Source organism: Opisthorchis viverrini, assembly GCF_000715545.1.
Source record: "Opisthorchis viverrini unplaced genomic scaffold opera_v5_3, whole genome shotgun sequence".
NCBI lineage: Eukaryota > Metazoa > Platyhelminthes > Trematoda > Opisthorchiida > Opisthorchiidae > Opisthorchis > Opisthorchis viverrini.
Window position 1 is genome coordinate 3854360 of NW_008751659.1, and position 23643 is coordinate 3878002.

Here is a 23643-nt window from a genome sequence, read left to right on the forward strand (position 1 = left end):
CCCAAGTGTGTTACAATCAGTAGTTGCGATTTTGGCAACAACTAGCATATTGGTACCATTTTCTCTACTAAGCCATTAAACCTATAAATTTTCGGATATTTTGTGCCCCTGAACGACCTGGGATTTTGTTCCCGCATGAAAGCACTAGCAGCCAGAGCTAACAGTGCTTTTGTTTTCACTATAAAAGCAACTTGTTGCATTAAATTCAGTTGTTCGCAGTACATCATGTGTGTTCGGTCATCTGATCTTTTCGCACTCACATGACCTTCACGTCTTTTGTAGGCAGCTCAGCAATAACAGCTTTGTGTAATGGAGCAAAATCAATAATTTTGTACCAGACACACACTGAAACTACACTAGCACGTATGTATGAATCTGCAATCTATGGTTCACGGCGTGTAGATTTTGAGTGGACTATCTCAAAAATGCTAGTCAAATTCGTTTTCCCGTCTAGACGATCCCTTGATAATCGGGAAGTATGCCGGGTTCATTTGTTCGAAAAAACAAAATCTTACACAGTTGAATATCTACAGGCCAAAGTGCGAGAGGTGACAAATTTGAAGAAAAATGTGGTGTTCAAATTCTTCTTTAAAGGTAAGTAAAGCATCGGGTGTTATTAGGTGTTCAAGACATGCATATGCTATGTAGACCTACAGGTGTGACGAGTACCTGACTTGTTGTTACTCAAACGGTTGCCGACAGTTCTACATGTATCTACACCATTTATATTCAGCGCAATGGGAGTCAGTAGCTTAGCAGAATGGCATTGATCCAACTAGACAATACACTACAATCCAGTTGCCTTCAAGCCTCTACATTAAGGATGGACATTTCAAACACTAGGCCCGATCACATCAGCTTGGAGTATGACAAACGGTGGAGATTCACGTGTAAAACATTGAGCCTGTGGTGGTAGTGAAAAGACTACACTGATATGCTTATTTTTAAGCGAGACAGAACTAAGAATCTGACTAGTCACACCGAATAGCCTGAATACACAAAACGACAGCGTACATGCTCTCGCGTTAACTAATAAGTATATTGTCTGCGTACTGTGAGAAATAACTTCTGAGATTCGACTAACATTATAAAGTAAAGTAGATTTTTCGAACTTGCTGGCATATCGGTTTGATTTACTGAACAAATTGATCGGTCCCCTATCCAGATTTATCTTTTCTGCACAAAGATAGTCGGATATTCAGAGTGGGAATAAAATGATGGTGTTGATAGCAGCTGTGTAAGTTTTTATAGCCTAACTGGTGATTTTAGCTACCACTTTATACGATGTTGAAAGCACCGGCCATTCACCCTACTTTTGTATTTATGAACCACATAGTGATTTTTCCTTTCCAGAATGCCTTGAAAGCACTCCGTGATAAATCAGATAGGGTGCGAATTAGTAAGATATATAAAATGATTACATCGTGCTTCGTCTACCGGATTCTTCATCAATGAAATCCTGCGCGCTTTAGAAATCAGAGCGTAAACGAGAGAGACGGCTTTCTGGATGGCCAAGATACCTTCATGTGCAGAGTTTTTCTTCTTTATACAGGAAGGCGGGATGCTTTTGAATACTAAAGAGAAATCAATATATTGCTCTTAATCCAAAATAGCGTTTGATGTTTGCTGATTAAAACGACTGAAACCCCGGGATGAGCTCTTTTTCAAAGTGCCAGATGCAAATTCTCCGTTACTTAGCCATATTTTATCTAAAAACCTTTAGGTTTTAGTGAGCGTTTAAATGCATTCAAGTAATTCCATAAGAATGTATCAAAATTTTAGCGCTACTCATTCAAAAAGCGGGATTAGTTTCATCAGTATTGTCTAACTACCAAATTTGAGTGAAACGCGGAGGGCGCAAAGCACGGTACCCACACTACTGGTCACGTCTTTAGCGTATCCAAACGGAAAATAAGCGTCTCATCACGCTGGACTTATAATGTTAGGCCTTGTGATGCGAAAAATACACACGGACTGTGCTACTGACGCCAGTAAAAGTTTCCAGCGTGTGTTTCACCTATGAGACAGTGCATTCATCGCTTCACCAGTATATCGGCAGAACTGACAGAGGCGAGAATGGCGAGGGAAGAGGGACTTGTTTAAAGCACTTCATATTAAATCATGTAATATAGTCTGACATCACTCAACTGTGAGCAAATCCAGGTTCAGCTTTTCGAGCTCGCAATGTCTCACTGGTTAAAGCACGAACTCACTAACCGGAAGGTCTGTGGTTCGAACCCGACCTTTGCATCTCGACTTCTCCTGTCTAGACCTGGGCAGTCTGGCCATCGTGCTTCCCTTGGGTAGCAAGGCAATTATTTTCTATTGCCGGGCATTTCACCGACAGCGGGCCCATATCTAACATCAACTCACCGTTTCAAGTACTGATTAGTAACTTTTAAGCCTGTCTTCCGCACTAAGAAAGGCCTGAGGGCTATTCTGAAAATGTCTTGGTTTTACTGGCTGGTTACAGTGCTTTTTGTACTTATATGAGTAACATAAACAGCACGATATTGTTTTCATTGCCACTTTACATGTTCTTTGCAAAAGATGGCGTACTCAAATCGCAACTGTCTTGTTCAGATTATCTAATCCAAGTCAATCATTCAATCAAAACTCATATAAATAAACTGAAAGTGGATATCACAATTATCGTATGAGTTTGGTTTTGTACCTTACGGACTGGACGCACTGGATTTAATACTTGTTTCCAAAGATACTTTGAAAACTGTATTACAATCCAAACAAAAGCGCACATATCTCCTGACGCCGGAAACGGTCGGAGAAATGATTTTTCGAATAACCAAAAACGTACAAGCTTGGTCTTTAGAATTCTGTCGTCGTAGCTAGCAAATAAACGTCAGTGGTAGCATTTTATAGATTCGAAAACATGAGCGAATACCCCTATGAAAGCATGCTGTTCATTTTGGGTTAAAAGATTATGTGACAAGAAAGTAATAGTGCAGTTGGCTTGGTTGCGCCGCCTCTTCACCCGTGAAATAAGTAAGGAATAGTTGTAGCTACAAAAAGTCATTTGCACTAATATCTTTGGTCCTATCCCTACATCAGTGTTTAATGAATGAATTAGAACGCAAGCGTTTTGTAATTTCCTGGCCAATGTACATTGGAAGAAAATGTTTTGGATCTTTAGGATGAACGATGCAAATATGCCAGAGACTAAAAGACTGATTCACTCGTATAGGTCTCCTGCTCGTTGCCTTCCTCGTTGCTTCTGGACGAATAATCTAGCAGACCGGTAGACAGGAATGAAACAAGTCAATGCAGCATTGGGATCATATGCCTGTCGTTAGACGTACTTAGCTGGCATAGCAGACCTCCGGTAAGCGAGGGACTGCGGATTCGATTCCCATTTCCGTTTCCACCTAGCGCACTAAAGTACTGATCCAATTTCAGGTAAGAGCTCAAAGTCGGTACGCTAAACGAAACCGAAGATCACAACAAATGCTGTGGAGCAAACTTCTTGAATGCAAAAAGGCATTGTTGTCGAAAACAGTGATTCTTACATGCAGAAAGAAATAGTGATAAATAAAAACCGGATTTTGAAAAGGCCAAGACTGGACAGAAAACGTCGGCTTTCGATACTTTATCAACGTGTAATAAATGATGAATCATTTGAGTTACTGTGGACGCCTTAGAGTATTGTCTCGTGAATTAGTATTTTACTATAGACGGAAAAATAACTATGGTACTCAGTATGCCAGTTCCCACGTTTTGTATCAAAGAGCTTAAATATATAGAATGACTCTCATAGCTCCCTTGCCAGGATATGAACACATATGATCATCCAAACTTACTCGTTGTGGCATGATCTAAAGAAAATCGGGGTGACTCTCAGTTAGATACGAGTAACAGATATTCGACAATGATAGTAGCCCTTCTGATCGACTGATACAATCAGGTTTCTTTCCTGAATTACCGACAATATGCAGACTTGGGAGTTATTCACTACCGTTGGTGACCTTTTCGAGAGATAACACATTCGTCGGAACACAGCAACAAACCAAAATATAGTAGTTTATATAAAAGCTTTTTAATCTTCATGTCGTAAAACCAAATTGAGGGGAAATCGAGACGGCGTCAACCGCAAAACCAGGATATGCAAGTTTGCCATGGGAATAACCGTGAGTGGAAGCAAAAGTTCACTGTCAAACTAATCAGGCATGTTTTATAAAGTGGGGTCTGTCTATTGACGACGCTTTTCACGCCACAATAGGTCCAGAAAGTTGGATAAAGCAATCCCAAACTGAGAATAGTGACAATTTGATGAGAGGTGTTCAGGTTATGTTGTCGTGCCAGTTATTGTGTTATTTAGCCTAAATGCCTGATAGAGAGTAGACTTTTTTCTCTCAAACTTTCGGTAATATCTCTTAAAAAATTAGAGTATCAACTATTTCAGCACAATAGTTATCGTAGACACATGTTTTTTCGTACTCGTATGTGTGAGCAAATCACATGGTTATGAAGTATAAGTGGACATCTCCAGATTATTGATCTACTGTCTTTTTCACTTGAGAGAAAACAACCTAATCGGATTTAGCAATGTTTGCTTGATCGATATCCAAGATCAAATTTGGCACTTCTATTATCGTACGACAAGCATGATCTGCTACGTTCGGCAGGTGTGCCAAAATCCTCTTTGAATCTGATCAATAATATACCATCAATTGACTCTTGACCAATATTCAAATTCTTAATGGAGTTCACTGCATCGATTTAACCAGTCAAATCATACTCGCATCGGCGAACCTACAGCGACTGTTTATATCGCCTGAGACGGCTTATTATTCCCACCCTGGTTTAGGTTCCTATGCGTTATTTCAAATGAACTCTCTTCCAAAACCCATCACACTTGGCAAGACCACCGACAAGCTATTCACGACCCAGCGGTCACAATCTGTTCAGCTGTGGAAGACATCAGAACATAAGACTCCATACTTTTGAAAGGAGCAAATGCCCAGACTTACCCCATTTGACAACAGCAACCCTGTATCTGGCCATGCATCTCGCATCATCAAACTCCACATTTCGTGATCTGCTTTGTAAAAGGGCCAGAAGTAGTTCCGCGGTTGCATGCAAAGATGGCGAGAAGCTCAGTGTTTAAGGCGCGAATTTACTGACCGGAACGTCCGTGGTTCAAACCCGACCACTGTCCGTCGGCTTCCCCTGTCTAGGCTTGGGCAACCTAGTAGTATCCCAGCCCTTGCGCTTTCCTCTGGTAACATGGCAGTTAAGCATAGTAAGGGTGCTATAGCTGAATGAAGCAAAGATTATGCCTCCACCATTTAGTTGCTAATCCAAATGTATCGCAAATCTATTTAAAGGCAAGCTGCATATGACTATTTTGCACTGCATAAACAAGTACAGTACAAACACCATAAATTCTGTTTTCATCAAAGCCTACATTTTATGGCTGAACTTATAACTCTGCACGCGCAGCATTCTCGAATCACAACATTCTGAAATTCACACGGCTTTGAGCACACAAGTCGCGTCTAAAATTGTACCTTCGGTTCGTAGTGGCACCGACACGAGAGGGATAGTTGGGATTGGATACGAGAGATGTGTTCTCTGTCTTGGATGTGAGGCAACAATGAGCATGCTAATGTAATTTATTTTGTAGTTTGACACCAACCTAGGTATTGCAGGATTAGATTCATACGTACAGTCTTCACCCATGTGACGCAACCGGGTTCATACATCCTTTTAAATTCACTACAAGTGAAAACAAAGTAACGGACAGCGAAATGTTACCGACACAGCAAAGCTTATGCGGCTGCCAAAGAAGTTTTTATAGCCTGGATTGGCTACTTTCGAGACTCAGGCCCCGAACATACATTTGGTGTTCAAGTTCAGCATAGAGTTGATGGAAATTCTGGCATCAAGCCTATCTGATGAATTCCAAAAAGGGCGAGATTGATGGTGGATTGTCCAAGAGTATTCACCAAAAAATTTACTTGTGTCAAGACAATAAAAGGTGGTATACTGTGTCAAGCAAAACAAAAAGTGGCCTATGTATAACATATTGGCAGAAGAATATCGTAACCCAGAGGCTTAACTAGGAGTCACGTGTGTCTCTCAGTAACATCAAATGAACTTTTAAATATATGCATTTCGCCATCGGTTTGAGCCCGGTTTAGTGATCAACATATTCAAATATACTCTCGGAAAATTTATTGCAAGGTCTTGACAAGACGTGCTGAATGCTGGGCACTCTTCAAATTTCTTGCCTCTAGGTAAGAGATTGCTCCGTTGAATCGTGAACACTATACAAGAAAACACATGCAACTCAATATCTTAGAAAACGACTGGAAATTTGCACTTCACTTCTATAGTGGTGATATATCAGTGAGCAAGAGCTGGAATACTTGCACGTAATAACGTTGCTAGAAGTGCTCAACGAATTTATGATTTCAGCTTCAGGAGTAATGACTTTAGCCGCAGAGTCCTACTGCACTGTTATTCAAAGTTGACCACTGATTGGGTATCACAAATAAACACATTATACCGAGGAAGTTTACCACAACCCGACCCACTGACATAGTGTCTTCCTGTTTCGTTATCCAAAGGATAACCAGCTGCGTAGTGTTCAGTCGCCTTAAAATGAAACAAATAGACCAGTGTGACTATGCAGCCATGACTTTTTGTTTTCTTTTCCCGTTGGCTACCTACCCTCATGCGTACGCCCTGTTTGCCCCACAATCGGCGATGGAAACTCTTGTACTTTATTCCCCTATTTTGCCTTGTACGATAAAAACTAACGTGTCGACGATACACGAGGGAAGTTGTGTGGTCCTCTTGCAGTCTCACTCGAAATTGAACTGTGGGCATTATGATCACCTTCAAAGAGGTTGCCGTTGCCGATGTTACAAATAGAATGGTGAATTGTGTAACCGCTTTTCGAAAGGAGGACGATTACACTAAAAGTTGATGGAAAATTGGGCGTGATATGGTCTTTGTTGACTTGCGTAAATAGCTATGGTAAGAGGGTATTACCAAGCAACTTTTTATCTTCATCTAATAGAATGAAGTTCAATTGACAACTTGGTCATTTTGTTGTTTAGTTCTCAAGTAGGCACACAAACTGATGGTCATATTAGTTTTTATTCACATGATCTCATGGGGTTACAACAACTAGGAGGGTTGCGTATCTCCCCAGGAGCGAAGTCTTTGACAAAACGTTGCGAAAGATGCAAACTGAAGGAGAATACCAGGGAGAATAAGTAATGCATAGAATGGCGCCTTGCTGGCCGACCCTCTGTAACGTTGCGTCCTTCCAGATAGCGTTGCACTATGAAGGGGTACATGCACTACCGCCCTTACATAAAGGATATCTCCGAAATGCCGCCCTCTCTAGTCCGACCTACATCTATTTCTCCATAGTTATTTGAGGTAAAAGCTTTCCCGATCGAAGATGCGAAATGCTCTTTTGGCTGATGTAACTTTTGTTGTCAGATTAAAAACTGCTCTGTGACGTCGGTTACACAGTATATGACGTTTATCAAGGAAGCTGATGCTTGAGGGTGTGGAAAACTACTCGGTCTATCAGTCCGATTGTGGTGTTAGACTGGCCGGTCAAAATGGATGAATTCGTTGGGCATATTCGCACAATGGATTATGGCACATACGGTTGGCACGCGGCATCCACCCCACCGTGATACGACTTTGTAAACATGCAAGCTGGTCCTAGCGGAAAAAGCCAGTATTAGTTCAGAAGAACATCATTTTTCAGAATAATGGACAACCCCCACCCCTTTCCATACGGAAATGACAGCTGGGCGTGAAAAAGAAAGTACTATAGTTTGAACTCTTGTTCCAGTTACAGTTCTCCGTTGATGAAACGAGGTCTTTGCACCACCTTGCTCCCTAATATGGTCCTGTCGCTATGTACAGCACCACTGATCAACCAAGCTCGTAATACGACTGGGATTAATTTTACATTTTCTAAATCGTACCAGGGATGAACTAACATACCTGGACGTCATCTTCACCTTCGATGAGGTCACAGATCTTCCAATTCCGTCAATGCGCCTACGGCGGCGGCATTCTTGAGTTGCAGCTAATCAAATCACGAAGTGGGTCATTATCGTCCACTGGCTGTTTCCGAGTCTTCTACCCCGAATTCCTAAAGAGGGTTATTGATACTTATATACACTAATGGTCACATTAGGCAATTATTTAGCGGCGATCAACGGAGCAGCATATATTCACACAACTATGGGTTTATGGACACTATTCAAAGAGGCTTTAGTTAGATTATGAATAGGATGCTGCGTTCAGGAAACCGATCCTCATACTGGAAAGAAGAGGGGGAAGTCCTCCAGAGATTCAGCAGTGACAGTAGCAAAGTAGCGCCTTGTCAGGTTCACTACACGCGAAGACATATAAAAATCTCAATGCTGTGTTTTTACTCAAGGTAGTCATCCAGCTTAAATACCACTCCCTCACTAAAACGTCCGAGGCTTCTCAAGCATTCTTAAGGTCATATATGCTATCAAAATTTTGCCATGAATGTGTCACAGGTTACCAATAAAAGGCCAAAAATGGCCCAACTTGGAGATGAAAAGTGAAGTAGCTGGCTGGAAGTGAGTCTGTTATTGTTGAAAAGACTGCATAAATATTCATTAGTTGATGTAATATCAAGTGCTTCGACATTCGTTTCTTTCACAAGTTAGAGGGAGTCACTGAATTGTACTTAGCCTTCTTCCTAACAAACCGGAGGACGTTTTTCGATGCAGTCATATAACTTGGTACGTAAACTGTGCAGAACAATTTATTTGTATCTTAAAAATATTACCTTAACACCATTCTATTCTTTTGCCCGGTTAGCACAAGGTTTCACCAAATTTTCGGAAGCTTTGGACTGATTAATTAAGAGATGGCACACAAAATGTTTTGTGTTGCTTTAGAATGTAATGAAAAATAAAAATAATCATACGTAAAGAAATAAAAATCCACCTTTGGGCTAGTTATATCATGTGGAAAACGGACAGAGTTTATTGAATCACGGCGAGAAAAATTGGTAAGGAGCCACAAGAATCATGGGCTCTTGGTTTCTTAGTTAAGCAAAATCTTTTGGCACTGCACTACTCATAAGGTTGCTGAGAATCCGTCGATAGCCCTCAGCAACCTTATGGGTTGTGCATTACAAATATATATATGTACCGCGATATCTCGAATATCGGAGCGACTGAAACATGAGGCGGCCTGGTGCAGCACATTCAGTGGCTTGGAAACAGCTGGGTATCAGGTGAGCCTGTCGAAAAACCAAATTAGTTTGCAAATAAGTGTATACTCGCTAATCTTTTGGCACTGTTTTGTTGGGCAGTCTAATCGCTATCGAATGACGGGCGGGGAGTGCAAATTATATTTTTTCCAGAACACTGATAAAACCCTGTAAACATATATACTGTTCCCTTTCTAGATCCTTCGGAAAGTGAAGTACCGATAGATTTTCAGTGTCATTCAGTCAATAAAAGGCCAAGGTCAAGTATCACGCCAAGGAAAAGGCCAGAATCTGTCAGAGCAAAGTTTTCAATACTATTATGTTGAGCTGGGGATTTTGCAGCCGCGTGTCCCCGGCGCAATACCACATACACATATACCACAAAAAATGACCTACCGCAAACAAGTCACTAGGCAGGTGTCTGTCTGGCGCCAGACGTGATGCTAGGTTTTGAGGTCAACATAGATGATACGTCGAAAATGGCTCACTTTATGTCGGAAAACTTTTGAGTTTAGACCCATATTACAATCCTATTGTCAGAAGCATTGTGAGAAGTAGTATGTGGGTGTTATAGCATAACCATTCATTAGAAGTAAAGCAGTAACTAATAGGGCCTCGCTGGAACACTAAAACCTAAAGCTCCAGAATTAAATCATGATAGTCCAAGTAGACAAAAGAACAGAACGGTAGAGCAGGACAAACGTGTTTGCGTTTGCCGCATTGAAATTGCCAGCAGCCACTCAAAAGTCCCTGAAGAGGCTTGGAAAAATCGGGGATCATAGACCAAATCTGACGGGAGTTTCTTTGCCTAAGAAGTAGGTCTGGGGACCATTAACATCAGAATTGATCTACATTTGCTTTAGACTGAGATGCTATTGTAATATGCCTTATTGTTTTAAAACTTGAAACAACTACAGGCTTCTATTTAGAAGGGATTTTACTTTGGTACTCTTGCTGCGTTAACGGAACTGCTTGCTGTGAGCGCCAAAGCAAAAGGACGAAAGCTTTTCGGAGTAAGATCCTTACGGCCATCTGGCTTTTCATAGTCATATGCTGAGTACCCCGAGCGGCGGTTACTGACCCACCTGGGGAGTAGTAAGCAAGATGAGTAAATAGCTAGTACTGTATGAATTTTAAAGATTTTACAGCATGACAGCTAACGATATTTCGGTTATTTTCTTTTGAAGGACTAATTCATTCAACAGCGAAATAACCTATTCTGTAAGACGGTCATTTTAAGAGAGAATTTTGGCTCTGAATTTTTCTTCAAGTCGTGCGCCAAAACCTGTTTCCTTATTGAAGTTTTTCACTCTAGAGAGGAAAGATTGTAAACGAACTTCTCAGTAATATTTATTCCCAAGGTGTACATTTTCTCACCATCTCCTCATTACAAGACCTACGTTTTGTCACTTTAAGTTCGTCCTTCAGGTTAGAAATTATTGAGGGAATGATATTCACCCCGAGTCCGGCTGTGCAACCGGTACTTCCATTGGAGAATGTGTCCAGCAACAGCAGCTGCGTTAGTTGGGACATGGGTTGCCTCTGCCGAACGATCGTTTGCCGAACAGAGTGCTGGTTTCCATGCCCAACCCTAAGTGGCGTAGGCAGAGAGGTGGCCAGCATTTGACTTGGCAGAGGGTTATGAAGTAGATCAGGAAACGCTTGGGTATTGTCGGTGCCACTCACCTTCCAGCATGGGGACCACGCGCCTGGTTAGAGACACTAATACTAAGTCAGTTCCACGTCCACTTTATTTTTTCTTTATAATAAGGCTTTGAAATAAATCATGACTCTACGGCTTTGAAGCATCGGTGTTGAACACTGATGTCATACGGTCGATGATGATGATAATAATGATGATGATTATGAAGATGATGATGATGATGACGATAATAATGATGATTATGAGGAGGAGGATTACGAGGAGGCTNCTGATGGTGATGGTGATGATGATGATGACGATGACGATGACGATGATGATGACGATGATGATGATGATGATGATGGTGATCATTTAAGCCGGACCGCAGGCTATTCTTTCAAGGAGTAGCGTGATAAAATTCTGTCAGAAGAGGCCAAAAAGTGATTTGCTGTGCTTGCTGCGCAGGCTTACAGGATATTCGAGTGAAAAACACAGTCCAAACACCCGCTGCGTGCGAATAACGAGCCCGCTTGTTTTCACCCACTCAGCAACAGTAGCAACTGACTAAAGTTGACTTTCGTCTAACTCACTGGTACACTTTACACAATCTACGTGCTCTACAGTGTTCCACTTCAAGTCCCAAGTCTGAGTTTTAATGATTTTGACGGAAAATAGTCTGGCCATATTGGATCGAATGCAAGCACGAATGGCAACACTTGTGAACCATCACCAAAATAAGTTTTCATAGTTTCGTAACGCTCCTCAAATGTAGATCACTGCCATTTTTTCCCCTCAAACAGCGGAAAACCACATCATTAGGTACTAAGAATTGACGGTGGAAGAAATCCCAAGTGTTTTGGTTGATTCATGAAGCCACAAAAATTTTGCTGTGCAAATTCTTCGTGTGTATCTTTCTTAGTTATATCCAAAAACCATTGAAGAATTAGTGACAAGGGCAAAGGCAAGTGAGAGTCAATCCGAATTCTGACCAGAATGAAGTTGATAGGACTGCCATCTCTGGTGCATGCCCGTTGTTATTTTTGGCATGCGCAGAAACGTTCAGAAACGAAAAAAAAGTCAAGGGTATGTTAGACGTCTATAATGATATACTTTTTATGCTATAAAGGTCTCAGCTTATCCACATTTTGCTCGTTGGTTACAGCCTAGTTAATTTCCGAATGAGTTTTATTCCCAAAATGGTATTGAAGTCTGAAATAAAACTCATGGACACGTGCTTGTTCAGCAGGCTGTACATTGAGATTCATCTTACCAAATTATCGCTGCCTCTATATAAAATAAACGTAATTTATTGCACTCATTTTCTTTACCCTCAGAAAACTCTGACTTCATAGAGCTGGCTACCGATGCGGATGTCAGTAACTACTTTAAACGAGTCTTTGGCGACGAATGCCCTCGTGTGTATGTCGTCCCATGTCCGAAATCAAACGTCAAACCTCTCAATTCATTTTTCAACTACTGTTATGCTCACGAACTACCCAAGATAACAGAGAGAGTAAACGATCGGTTGACTTCCTCATTTGCCGACCCTTGGATGACAACACCGTGCAAATTGTGTGAAAAGGAAGACTGGAACGAAGAACGGTACACGTGCATCTTCTGCCCAAACGTGGTTTTGTGTCCACAATGTTTTTACACTGGTTATCATCCTGATCACCCCATCATAGTTACCAGAGACACCAAGGCGTTTTCACGGCAATTCCTCAAGCTTGCCAGAGTGATTGTTGCAACTATACCCTGGTAATGAACTCTGATGACTCGGTACGAACCGAACGTTTACAAAATCGCTGTATCGCTTAGCCCAATTCCTGCTTCAAAACACCCGGAACGCTATGGTTCATGAACTTGTTTTCATTTATATATTTTTAACTAATCACGCATCAATCGAATTGTCTACCTGTTGTGTCACTTTATGCTGAAAACGGAACCGATAAATAAATTGTAAGTCACGAGGACTGCAAAATACCGTCGGGAAAAGGTGCGCCAAAATGAGATGTGAGATAGTCATTCACCGGGGCAGCTCATTTTATGCAGCCACTATAGGTTTCCAGACAGACAAGGCTTTACCGAATCACGTGGTGAGTTTTATCAAATTTCATGCAGTAATTACTGTCATGGCATTCTAACCGGAAGCGGATTATTCTATCAAAGCTGGGTACACGAAGGATAGCAACCGAGCAAAACCAGCCAGGCATTTAACAAGTGGGCGAAACTCGCGACACATCTAATCGTGCCCCCCTCGAGTGATTAGTTCCATGGCCATAAGTGTTTTAAAAGAACCATACGTAGGAGCGAGCAACCGACCCTAGATTCTCCGTTTCAGGAACTCATAAGCAGTTGAGTGCGTCCAGCGCACACTGGTCAGATAACTGGGTTTTCGAATTTTATAAAGACAGAGGATACGCAATTCGGATGAGTTCATTCAGTGACTACCCAAAATCATTGCACTGGAATGGAAGGGAGAATAGTCAAACAACAGCAATAGGAATACTGATTTAAAGAATCCTGCGATCATTCACATGATATCAAAAGTGAGGTAACTAGAATGAGGATGATTATGAAAGCTACAGTAAACCGCGCTTGGCAAAGATCAAATTGGAGATAGGAGAAGAAAGCTCATTTCTATCGAACTGAATCTACAAGAAATAGTTTTTCATGATGCACTCCTCGAACCTTTGACGTTAGTTTAATTGTTTGAAGTACGATGCTTCTTGTTCCATAGAGTTCGATTTAGAACGCAGCTGAAGTGTTACTGCAGCATAGGTTTCATTCGGGTGCGCTTGTATATTCTTACGAATTCACATTTTCTACAGATCAGTGGGTTCATGGAGCCAATCGTATCACCCTAATTACTACTCACCTTTGAGCATCTTACCGTGGATATGGTTTATGAACTTGTCACTCAGGTAGTGTCTGAAACGTCAACCCCTGGTAGATCAAACACTAATTTTGTTTCTTGTCTAGTAAGAACCTGAAAAACGAGTCATAATCCTCTCATTGTTTCTTATTTGTTTATTATGACTATGTACTTTATAAGTATCAAACTTCAAATTCTATCTAACTTTTAGTAGGTGGACCACAAAGGATATGGTCGTTGGTTTGTTCGCTAAGCAAACGTTTAATAACCAATCGAGGCGGCATCATCGGTGCGTTGTTAAGGAGCGTGGTGGAGTGTAGCGACGGGTTCGTGGTCGTGCTGCCAACTGCTCCCATGTTACCAAAGAACCAGCATTAAATGCTATCTCTTCCCTCAGATGTTGATGTTTGAAGTGTCATATTTTAAACCCCCGGTAGTCTATCGTTCGTCCAGTTTACTGTATCGACCCGTGACGTTAGAGGCAGTCGACCCGCCGACTGTCATCTACACTGAAAACATTTCTGTGAGTATTTTAGCTACGTCATCGTAAAGCCTTTCGTTTCGTGTCCATCGCGATATGTGGTGGGACCGGAAAACTCGATTTCTCCACCTGCAGCATTGGGTCGGCTGAACCCAACAGTGTTTGGCCTCACATCGCCTAATTTATTAGCAGGTGAAGTCTGTCTTAACGTCCATTAGAACAGTAACAGAAGCCAAGAAAATATTAGGGTGTGCTTTGGACGCAATAAGTAGCAACACTGCCCCAAAACAGTACAACGGGCAATATTATTTGGCGTCATTTACTAACGTTCCATTCGTGGTTGATCTCAAACCACAGAGTGAAATACATGCATGTTGACGCACCGAGTACCATAGAAAACACACAGACTGGCCAACAAACATTACTTCGGCTTCGCAGAATCACCATCAATTTGTGAGTGAAACCAATGGTTCTCGAGAAATACACTCATTTGCAAATCAATTTGGTTTTCACGGTTATGGTGTCCTCCAACTGAATGTGCTGCACACAGGCCGCCTCATGTTTCAGTTGGCACGATGTTGGAGATACCACAGTGTGTTTTCATAAAGGAAACTACTCACAAGGTTACTGAAAACTCTTCGACAGCCCACGACGGGTTTCGCCCTTCTTGGGGCTCATCAGGTAGGTGCAGTCCCCGAGTTACCGTCAACTTTATGATCTACTTGAACCCAAATTGGACTGTTTTCGAGAAGTACACTCATTTGCAAATCAATTTGGTTTTCATGGGAGACTCAACTGAATCTCTCGTTTATGACGTTGACGGAAGCTCGGGGACTGCGCCTACCTGATGAACTCCAAGAAGGGCGAAACCGGTCGTGGGCTATCGAAGAGTTTTCAGCAACCTTGTGAGTAGTTTCCTTTATGAAACAAATGGCTCTTGGAGCATTGGTCCAGAAACATTAGAAATTAAACGACACTGCTTTATTGTTAGTTTCACAATCATATAGAGCTCAAGGACAATTTCCGACAGTCGACACTTGCGGTAGAGAAATTCACTCACCTTCACCAAAGGAGTAGTTGCTTTCGGCAACATGAAAAAGTTAACTCAAACGCGACTCTTATTGTGACAATGGGACAAAATGTGGAAGCAGTTGGAAGATTTGTTGAAAAATTGTCCCGATCGATGAACGTTCGTCTAAAAGAAGTCCTCACGAGTTAGCCAGCCCTGTATGCTACAGGCTTTATATGAATGCAAATACGCTAAGCCGGTGATTTTTCACTAGGTCACTCGATTTTTTTGGAAAAGTCTCGGCGCTGTTATGGTGTCAATCGATGCTTAGGGATGTGGTGGTGCATCGTGCCTCGGTGTAGGCGTCGAGCAGCGTCGCAATCGCGTATATGAACAAAGTTGACTCTGGACCGTAATCGGCCGATCTGACGATCGGTGATACTGGTCGTCTGGCTGGCCCATATACGGAGTTGTCGAGCCCAGACGAACTGTGAGTTTGACCTTTCTCACACGTACTCATTGCCCACTCATTCTGCTGGTTTCACGGTTGATCCTACTAGTCATTCCATTCATCTGTTTGAATCCTTCAATCAGCTTGACGCTCCTTCGCTCGCAAGATTACGTAATTCATTTGGGGGCAGTTCCACAAGTTTAGAAGATTAAATTTATGGTGGAGCTCCATGCTTCCAGGAACTCTCATGCGCTTTGTCTCTTCACGTTTTACAGTGACTTTGATCATTCTGTATACAAATCCGAGGTTATTGGACCGTGAATTCTCATAAACACTTGGTTTTCCAACATAAATTGATTCCACCTACAGAACAAAATCTCATTTAGGACATCCGAAATTCTTCAATGAAAAAATAAATAATAACAATCGTTCAGCTGTAGCACACTTTCGGTGCCTAGCTGCCATGCCACCCGCAGGAAGCACGAGGGCTGGGATACTGCCAGGTTGCTCAAACCTAGACAGGGGAAGTCGAGCGGCAGAGGTCGGGTTCGAACCATGAACTTTCTCTTCCGGTCAGTAAATTTGCGCTCTAACCACTTCGGCCATCTCAATGAAGACAGTGAACTGTGAATCACCCACACCATCATTAATCGGTCCACGTGAGTGGTCGATGAATCGAATCTAGAGTATATATCATACAGGCTCCGTTGGACTATCTTGCTCACACCATGCGACGACCTAAGGACCGGATTTTAAACAAAACAAAGAAATTGCTTTAGGGGATATAAGTGAGGCACTGATATACATGCTATCAATGAAAGCAGAATTTTCGCACCTTCTTAATTTTTTTTCGTTTCCAGATATTTACTGTTACGAAGCACTTGAGTAATGTAGCCTACTCAAATAAGATGCTAGAGATTTTTAGGAAAAACAACCCGCGCTGATTGTTCTATTGCAAATGATGGATAAACTGACATTTATATAATTATGACTACATCAGTGTAATCTCACTTTTGTTTGAGGGTAATCGGTCGGGCTGTAGCCTTTGTCCATACGATCACTGCCTTAAAACGTTGTTTGTCCGGGGGCAGCCGATTTGATTTTAATATTAGGCGTTTTGATTGTGACTGAAAATCTGGAACAATCACCTCAGTTTAAGGTTCACTCATATCTCAATCACAATCACAATCACTTCAGACCATCAATAGCAGAAAGTATCAAGGATGTGTCATGATAGTCGTCTTTAGGAAGAGTAAGTGTACGGTGTGTCAACCGAGCTGTCTATAGTCACAACCAAAAAGAAACTTGGTCCCTAGTTAGGAAGTTACTAAATCCAGGAAGTCTGTGGTACTAATAAAACCAAGATCAACTGTGTGTAGGTAAAAAAAACTCCTGTGGAAGCTGGTACAAAAACTCAAGGAGAATTTGGTAAATTAGTGAGATGCCAATCTGCGACTGGTGAGTTGTGCGTAGGAGTATATTAGACGGGAACTGACAATAAGTTACCGCGAGTGATGCACTTCTACTAAAGTTCCACTGGGCTGTAAATAGTGGATTTCCAGTGTTATCTGAGTGCATATTTGAGGGACCTTAAATCTGGGTGTAAACCCGTTGATGACTGCACAAAAAACAACAGTAAGTCACACAGCGTAGAAGACAGGAAATGACAATTTGGCGATATCTAATTGAGAATACAACATTTTGCAGTATGTGGTAGCTGTTCTTCTATTCCTTCAAGTTATCCGCCGTGTTTAGGAGATATTAGAAGTGTCATAAGATTGTACGACTTTTATTCGCATGGCGGCAATGTTCATTAGAAGCCATGGTGACTGGGTGACACCGATAAAATTAGTGGCACGCAGTTCGCTCTACAGCCTTTCAATTTAATTAAGCCGTAACTTGTCTTGCTAATGTCAGAAAACAAACAAATTTAAACATTATTATTGCAAGGTGAAAACAAAGCATAGTTTATTCTACTCCAATAGTAATAAATCTAAGAACAAAAATCCGAGTCAAATGATAGGCGCTCTGGCCAACGAAGTCAAAGGTAGAGCCAAGTTCACAACCGGTTGCTCACTCAGATAAGCATATTAGTTAGTGTATTTAGGAAGAATTCAGCGATCATATGACGCAGAGCACTTATGTGAGGAAAGCAAGCTTACTGCTGTGTATATATTTCAGAGGTTATGTAGATGTCAACGCTGGTCATTTTGCCACTCCGAAGGAATTGTTGCACAAGTTCCAAAAGGACAGTGACGCAACAGTAAGGCCAATGCAGATAACGGATGTTCCAACATCGACTATTAAATGTACAGGCATTTTTTATCTGAGTGAAAGTTACGTAAATAAGATAAGATAATGCGAGGCTACTAAACACTCCACATAATATCATTAGTTGTTAGTCCGGCGGCTGTTAATCTGTCCGCCGAATTTGGCAATCGGCTTGCAAGTGTGTGATGAACATGACTGATATTCTATTCATTGCTCTATGCATTATTCTCTTGTTTTAATATTCCATATATGCTGTACATATTCGCCAATTCGAATACATACGTGCTGGTTGCCACTCTTCGCTGAATTCTGGATTTCTAGTTTGACGGGTTATACCGATATACGTACGAAACTTAATTCCCACATTTTGGCGTCGCGATTGGAACAATTCATCATGCCTGCCGAAATGGAAGCATTGAATGTTAATTCAACTGCGCGAGACGTGGAAGATTATTTGGAAGGATTTGACATATGGTGTCTCACAAAATCCGATATGGATGATAAGAAACTCACTGCATATTTCCTACATTTCGTTGGCAAGGAGGCGTATATCTTGAATCCCCAATTGATATTTCTTACATTGCATTGAAGAAAAAAGTTCTTCAACACTTCAAGCCGATTAACTTTGTAGCAGCCAAAAGAGATAGGTTCAATATGTTGACCCGCTCTCACCCTCAGTCGGTTTTTGATTTTGTATTGCAGCTGCAGACAGGCAGCCAAATGTGACTACGGTGCCCAGTTGGAAGACCAGCTGCGTGATAGACTCGTTGCTGGCATTCAGCTGCCCGAATTACAGCAGAAGCTGCTACTCTGTCCGAATCAGAAATTTCAAACTATTCGGAAAATATGTGAGCAGTATGAATATGTGAAGCATGTGACGAAGACTGAGGAAGTAGTCTTGTTAATTTATTCTAAAAGAAATAATTCAAGGATGCAGACGAACAACAAATTCAAACCTCGAACAGATTCTCGTGCTCCAAATACATCAACACGTCACTTCACAGATCCTAACACTAATCCAATGGCTCAAAAATTTGGGAAATGTGAGTCTTGTAGACGAAACCATTCCAGATATTCATGCCCCCCACAGACGAGCGAAGTGATTTATCTGCGGTAAAACAGGACACATTCAACTTATCTGTAAGTCCAAGAAAGTGTGTCACTTAACTACTGACCCAAATACTGACGTGAAGGCATTATCTGAAGATATTTCTACTCTTTATCTGTTTTGTCACGAAATTCGTCACGTTTTTGAAACTTTGATATCCGCTTCTGGTCAAAAGCATGACTTTATTGTTGATACTGGTAGTGCTGAGTCCATTATTCCACAATCAGATCTAACTGCATTCTACCCCAGTGCCGTGATAGTGCCCACGGATGTTAACATTTGCGGTATTACCGGACATTCTGTAACTCCAGTTGACAGTTGCACGATCCCCGTGAGATTATACCAAAGCACCCCTATCGTTTGCAACTTTTTGGTTTCAACGTCGGGACCGTCCATTATCGGACTCAAAGTTCTACGCTCACTGCAAACCAGTATCACCTTACCGACTTCTGTGAATGAGAATGGAATCAAACAACCGATTCTTAAATGCCCTAAGCCCACAGGGGGCATGCAAATGCCCAGGAGACAAATTGTGGCTTACACGAGCCTGTTCGGCAATCGTTTCAACGAATTTATGCCGACTACTCTGGTCACTTTCTCGGCAAATACTACGCTTTAATCGTTATTGACGCATATTCACGTTGGCCTGAAGTTTTTCTAACTACGTCCCCAAGTGCCCAATTCACTCAGCAAGCATTGAGAAAAGTATTCAGCCATGAAGGTGTACCAACTGTTTTGGTCACTGACAGTGGCACGCACTTCACTGCAAACGTCCTCGAGGAATGGTTGAAGGGTCTTGGATGTCGACATCTGTTTACTGCCAGATGTGCGCAGTTGGTTGCGCACTGAAGATGACTGTGGTGATTTGCGCCTGCCTATTACTTCCGTTATAACATTAGGTATTTTGTCAATTTCATGAACGTTCTTCCCTGAACACGAAAACTACAAAAACGTGCTTTCGTACGATTATACGCAAAATGAACGTGGTCACGTGCTTCAATTTTGTCTTCTGGCTTCGCTTGCGCTTACAGCGGCCATTCGCAAGTTTCATGTGCTAACCCTGGTATAAAAGCATTTCAGGCTGCCTTCGGAATTTATCATGTGAGAACTGTTCAAAAGAAGACCCCTGTGCAACCATAATTGAATCACCAATTATTCGTTGACCTGAGTTACCGACGAACTTCTTTAAAGGGAACAATGCTTTGCGAGTCTGTTCCAGCTTGTTTATTATCCCTGGTATAAAAGCATTTCAGGCTGCCTTCGGAATTTATCATGTGAGAACTGTTCAAAAGAAGACCCCTGTGCAACCATAATTGAATCACCAATTATTCGTTGACCTGAGTTACCGACGAACTTCTTTAAAGGGAACAATGCTTTGCGAGTCTGTTCCAGCTGACCTGTTTATTATTGTGCACTCAGTCTAGCGTAAACATTTTCTTTCTTTGCCACACACACCTGGGTAGCCAGACCACTACCGTTGGAGCGCCTATCAACAGGACATGTTGCCACTGCGACAAGCACTCCTCTAAGATAAGAGGTCCACTTTTATACCTTGTGGCGTTTTGTACATTTGTTTTGCTTCCATTATAACACGACGTATTTCATCAATTGCATAATCGTTTTTTGTTTGAATACGAAAAACTACAAAAACGAACACTTGCACAATTTCACAGAATACAAGCGTGGTCACGTGCTTCGACTAGCTCTTCTGATTTCGCTCACGCTTACAGCAGTCATTCGCGAGTCTCATGTACTAACTCTGGTATCAAAACTTTTCAGGCCATCTTCGGAATCTATTATATGTGGAAACTGTTGTGGCGAAGAACCCTGAACCACCATAATTGGATTACTGTTTATTCACTGACCTGGACCAACGACGAACTATTTTAAAGAGAACAATTGTTAGTGAGTCTGCACCATCTGACCTCTTTATTATTGTATATCCAACCTAGTGTTATTATTTTTATTTCTTTGCCACACACTCCTGGTAAATTAACTTACTGGGTAGCCAGAAAACTGCATCCCCTTCCTTGTCCCACTGAAACTCGTTCAAAGCTTTCTGCCTTTAATCGAAACTATACATATCCCTATACCTTTTCGTGCGATCAGAGACAGCAATAGTGTAGCGTGGGACTTCGGGATGTCAGCGGTATTCGACGTTCGAGAGGATGTGGTGACGGCACACGTCGGTTCTGAAATGTGCAGATATAGGGATTGGTAGTACTGAATCCACACGGCACACATTCGCACTGGTCGGGTGACACAGAAGGGAAGACCGGAGCGTAGCAACAACACACTTGTATTCAACCGAAACAGAAAGCGGAAGTCGGGGGTGCAAAGATGGATCGGTGTCAATCAGGAGGGCGTACAAGCAGGATACCCTTTCCTGTCGGGAGCTCGTGGTGGCTTGTCGGTGGTACCTGCAATAGGGAGAGAGAGAGGGGGAGGGAGAGGCACACATTAGGTCATATGATAAACGTGCAAGTAGGTACAGTCGAGTTTCAACTGCGTTACAATAGCTATTCTTAATTGACCCGCTGCTAACACTATTCTGTCTTTTTTAACAATTACTACACTGACATTTCTGCCACTGGTTAGAGGCAAACAGAAATTATTTTCGCAGAAACTATGGGGTTTTAGAATTTGTGACTTAAACGCGCAGCTAGGCTAATCCACTTGCACCTTCCGGTGACATGTTACTTGTAGCATTTTGTTCAAGTGAGCGAAATTTCAAGGCCACGGGCCATCACCGATTCGCATTTTGTTGACAGCTTGCTCAACTTAGTCCCGCTGGATATTCGCAAAATCAGACTGATTTCTCGAAATCTACGGTATTTTCAGACTTTGCACTTCATAATGTAGAATGTCCATCTATAATGTGAATGCTCTTGTATTATTGAAAATCATTTACTAGGGCGATTTGTTTAAGTGAACGAATTCTCAAGGTCGATAAACACCACCCACTGTGAATACGTTAACTGATGATAAAAAATCGCGAATTGTGGAAAACCGTGACTCATATACAATGAACGTAACTTTCAGGTATTTTTCCACCAGAAAAAATTTCTTCAACATTCTAGAATCTAAATGGCCTTTGGAGATCCAATATATGCGCAGGCGCATTCATGCAAGTAAATTTTGGTCGATGATACTTCGTTGCCAGTAAAAATTCCGTAGTGCACGCTAATTACTTGCTAAACGTCGTGCGCATTTGCTGGCAAAAACCAGAGTTTTCCACTATAGGTTGCGAATCATGCTAGAAAGACCTCGAGGTTTATCTATTAGGAACATGGAACATCCGTCAACCATAGCGGACAGCTGAACGATCTTAACCGGCAAACGCGACTAACATGCGGCCAGAAGTACACGATGCCTAATTAACTAGCCACATGAAGCCTACGTCGATAATACCAGACAGCTGAACGATCTTAACCAACGCACACGACTAACATGCGGCTAGGGGTACACGATGCCTTACTAACTAGCGCACCCATCTATCTGTAGGCTCGAAATGGACATCATTGAATTTTGAGATATATTGGTCGTTTTGAAGTTTACATATGTCGTTCTGGGAGGCGCATTTTTTCTTCGTGAGGAGTGTGCATTTGGCCGTTGAAGTCCTGAAATGATAGGAAGATATAATTTAGGTTATCGAAATATCACCATAAGGCGGGCGGTCGACAAACTGGTAGAGATACTTACTCCAAAATTCACTGCAGCGACTATGCTGTCGTAGATGCCTGTTCACACAATGCCGTCTTCAGCGGTTATTTCGCATGCCTGTTTATTGCACCTCTCAAGAAATACGAGATTTATTTGAAATGCACAGGACCTCATTAACAGACAAACTTTTCGGAGCCGATGGGTCACATGAAATCACCTTCGTCTCTCTCATCTAGGTGGCGCTCTACAGAGTTAGTCGTAGTTGTCAGACATTGACTCACGGCTGTCGGGTAGTTCCTCTGTGGACCCGAAAACATGGACGCACAAAGACCTACGGGACACACTGTGCTGGGACTCTGTGCTTCGGTCCAGGCCAACATCATAAGACGCCCTCTTTGCGGACCGGGTAGCAAGCACACCTCTGCGTTTTCTGGACGGGCCCGGAGGTAAGGACCAAAGGTGACTTATTTTAATGTGGACTCACCTTTGGGACAAGCCTGAAGAGCACCACGACACAATGGGCAAAGTTCACTGTCACAACAGTCGGCGTGATATGACACGGGATCCGTTGCACACCGGCGGTCATTGGTAGTAGTAGGCAGGTCACAGAGCACGCAGAACTCCAAGTCAGCGTTTCCAGACCGCCATCTGGGTTGAGGTGCAGTAGCCTCGACCTCCAACGGCAGGCCGTCGGTTGCAGACTTTGAGGCTTGACACGGCAGGATTTGTCCCTGAACAATCAACCGCTTAAAGATGGCGGTGGCCCTCCTGGGTACCAGCCTCTGAAGCTTATCCATCACCCGATGCAGTTGCTTACGAAGACCGTCGAAAGCTGTCGGGGGTGGTTTGGGAACAAGAACATGGATATTAAATGATACATACGTGCTTCCTGATGGCTT

At 42.2% G+C, this 23643-nt stretch overlaps 1 protein-coding gene across 1 annotated transcript; it reads left to right on the forward strand.

The window, feature by feature from the left end:
- Positions 1–365: 365 nt before the first annotated feature.
- Positions 366–12880, forward strand: T265_00358 (hypothetical protein; the record flags this gene model as incomplete). The annotated part of the gene is made up of 2 exons (XM_009164103.1): positions 366–594; positions 12221–12880. The coding sequence occupies 2 exons, from the start codon at positions 366–368 to the stop codon at positions 12646–12648; spliced, it is 657 nt and encodes a 218-aa protein (XP_009162367.1).
- Between the last annotated feature and the right edge of the window lie 10763 nt (positions 12881–23643).